Source organism: Anopheles bellator, chromosome 2 (assembly GCF_943735745.2).
Source record: "Anopheles bellator chromosome 2, idAnoBellAS_SP24_06.2, whole genome shotgun sequence".
NCBI classification, from domain to species: Eukaryota; Metazoa; Arthropoda; class Insecta; order Diptera; family Culicidae; genus Anopheles; species Anopheles bellator.
In genome coordinates, this window is record NC_071286.1 from 69988938 (window position 1) to 69992023 (window position 3086).

The 3086-nt window shown below is 41.2% G+C and overlaps 1 protein-coding gene across 1 annotated transcript in view; it reads right to left on the reverse strand.

The window, feature by feature from the left end:
* LOC131207946 (nuclear pore complex protein Nup205) overlaps nt 1–941 on the reverse strand; it is a 12380-nt gene extending 11439 nt beyond the window's left edge. The window contains exon 1 of the mRNA XM_058200582.1: nt 928–941. Within this exon, the coding sequence (XP_058056565.1) occupies nt 928–941 (14 nt within the window). The remainder of the gene's footprint in view (nt 1–927) is intronic.
* Nucleotides 942–3086: the final 2145 nt, after the last annotated feature.

The window sequence follows — 3086 nt, forward strand, 5'->3', positions numbered from 1 at the left end:
AAATTTGTTCACAAATTGATGCTCGTTTGTTCAGATTTGTAGATCTGCGTCAGTGACATCAATGACGTCTCCAGAGACGTCACTTACGCAGATATCGTTATCGGTATCGTAGCGTGTGGACCGGGCATTAGGATGTGCGAGCTGGAAAAAGTTACAGACGGAGTACTGGCACATTTTTTTACGAACAAGTTTCACAATTCATGCAAATGATTCAGGATGCAATGCAAATGATTCGGGATGGAATCAAAATTGCATACTGACGGTTCTTCGCAAATCAAGTTCATAAAAAAACGAAAATCAAGTCCATCAAAATTATTCACAGCTCGCGGTTTCTGTTTTCTTGTAGGTTTCTATCGCTTCGAATTTTCGCACCAGGTAAATTTTCGTTAAAGACTGATTTTCTTTTCTAAACAATTCAATAGTGAAACGGGGCGAGAAACCACTGAATAAAATGTTGATGTAACAAACAGTGTTGGCCTTAATTGGGTTTTAAGTATCTTCGGTAAATTCTAAAATATATGGCCTCTTGCCGATGAGCCACAACCGCTCAGGACATGTGGCTGTCTTCTATTTCATTCACATGCTTTCGATAATCGACCATCGGCTTGGGCACAGGCTCGCCTTTTTGGTTGCGCAAATATGCAAAATGCATGTAGATTCGTTGCAAATGAAGATGCATATCAAAAGCGTTAAAATGCCACTGGCGGAAGCCGCCGGTGCATCGGTGCAATCAGTGCAGTAATTTTATCTTCTCTGATCCCGCAGCGTCGAATATGTTGCGTATTCTTCAGCCCGTTGCTGTGGACCTGGACAGAAACCACCGGTGCAGCCACGCCAAGCCGTGCGCGGTGTACGGTTTCAAATTATGTTTATTAATGCCGTCTTTAAAATGGCTCCGTCATTCAAACCGTTGCCGGAGCGTCCTACACTGAGTCCCACATCGTTGCAGCGCACATAGCGTATCTTCGAAAGTAGCCTTTAACTTGTTGCCTTTAAGATGCAAATGGGTCTGGGAATTCTTTCACTTCTTGTAGCTTTGCGACCCCAAATGGTGGGGATCACACGGCGATTTTGTGCATTCTTTTTTTCATAAGGATACCAGCAACATCGATTGGTAATTTTCAATTAGTCTAACATTCCATGCTGACGTTTGTGAATGTCAATGTTCCATCTGCCTTGTGCAATGGTGCTGTTAATACGTGGCAGTTATTACCGTGACCGAGTTACGTTCGAATTAGGCAAACATTTTAACAGTTAGCACGGACATTAAAAACAATTACAAACACTTGGTTACAGGATACAATGTTACGTGAAAGGTTGATTGACAAACCAAAAAATGCAAACCTCCACCCATGGTCAATGATTGAGACCAAAGGTGATTGTAATTTCATTATTTTACCGTTTTCATCGATTGTGGCCATATATTTTGGCTGGTTTTAACAGTTAACAACAAACTGTCGTTTGAAGTTTGCTTCTACCATTTTTAGATACTATCTCCAAATCATCCCCAACTCGTTTAGGTTTGAAACAGACGGTCGTTACCACGAAGCCTGTCTCAAGTTACTTCCACTTCGTGTTGTTGAGTTTGTGTTGGTGGCCACGCCATTAATTATGTATCCAAAAATTATGAAACAAAATTAATATTTAGTACCTTTTATATACACAAACGGAGAACAGGATGCTATAACAATGGTACTCAATAAGTTGGAACTTTCTTTCGGTTTTGTAATAGTGAAGGTAATACTGAGTGTAAGAAACCACACTTTTGCAGAAAATATGCAAGAAATAACTTCTGTTGTGTACGAACAGTCCAAAGTGTTCATAGGGGGGAAACTTTGCGCATGTTCACCGCAAGACAATATTGTTTTTATCATTCACAACCCAGACGGGAACAATGGGCCAATGAAAAGACAGCAGGGAAAACTAGAGCTACGAGTGAAACATAAAAAATTGGGTTTTCTTGTTTTTCCGTTTTGAATTGAATAGAATTTAGAAGCGGTAAAATGCGCGGTTGGTCAATCCGATGGAATTAAAGGCCACAACATGTTTGGAGTTTATGATCGTCTCTCGTACTCATTTCCCGGTCACAGAGGGACAACGTCACGAAGTTTATTGGTGTGAAAACGGTTTGTGCTAAGTATAATAACAGTGTTTTATTTGACAAAAAATGAGTGGTTGAGCGAATTTCTGAAACGAAGAGTAATGTTACTGATTTCATTTCAAGCGAGAGTTTTAGTATGGTTTAAGTAATATTTTGTTGTAGAAACGCGATCTGTGTAATCCAGAATAATATCACTGCAACATTGTAGCTTGGCTTTGGGTACCAAAAACCCACGATCAACACGATAAGCAACAAGAAATTAAGTTGGATGGCATTCCTTTTAAGGGATCGTGCTACAACGTCTGCGTGGGGTAGTTAAGAGCCAACGAAACAACCTTTCCTCAAAGGATATCAGGCACCCCGGTACCTTATACGGAAGTACGGATCGCAAAAACAGAACACAAAAAACAATTATCGAACTATTCAGCCGCCATCGGGGGGGGGGGGGCCGGCGAGGGATTTCTTTCACCGCACCATTTGCTCTCGCTTAAGAGCAATTAGCGTGACATACACTGCTGGCTGATAAAAGTTGCAAATTTAATGCATCGCCATCCGGCAGGTTGAAAAGTTTCGGCCCGAAAGGTGATACGACCGTAATAAACGATTAACGAAGATTTACTTTTCCCGCAGGCGAAGGCGTGTCTCGCGCCGAAAAGAAAACGTCGCCGAAATGGCCCCACGGCGTCAGCTGCGGACGGAGATAGTATAATAAAATAAATATAGCAAGTTGATCGGCGTAATGAAAATACACCGAGTGATAAAATGTCGCAACTTTTCTTGGAAAAATAATGGTAAAAGGAGTAGGGAAAGGAACTTAAAATTAGATTGCGGGCAAAAGTCAACTGTCGGATAAAAAAGACCGTTGGACCAATGTTGCATTTGAGGTCGGATTCCTCCAATTCTGCTAATTTGCTTTCTAGAATTAGTTGCCCATCAATTTTTGTGACCATATTTTGTGCATTCTGGTCCGATTCGTCGCAGCATT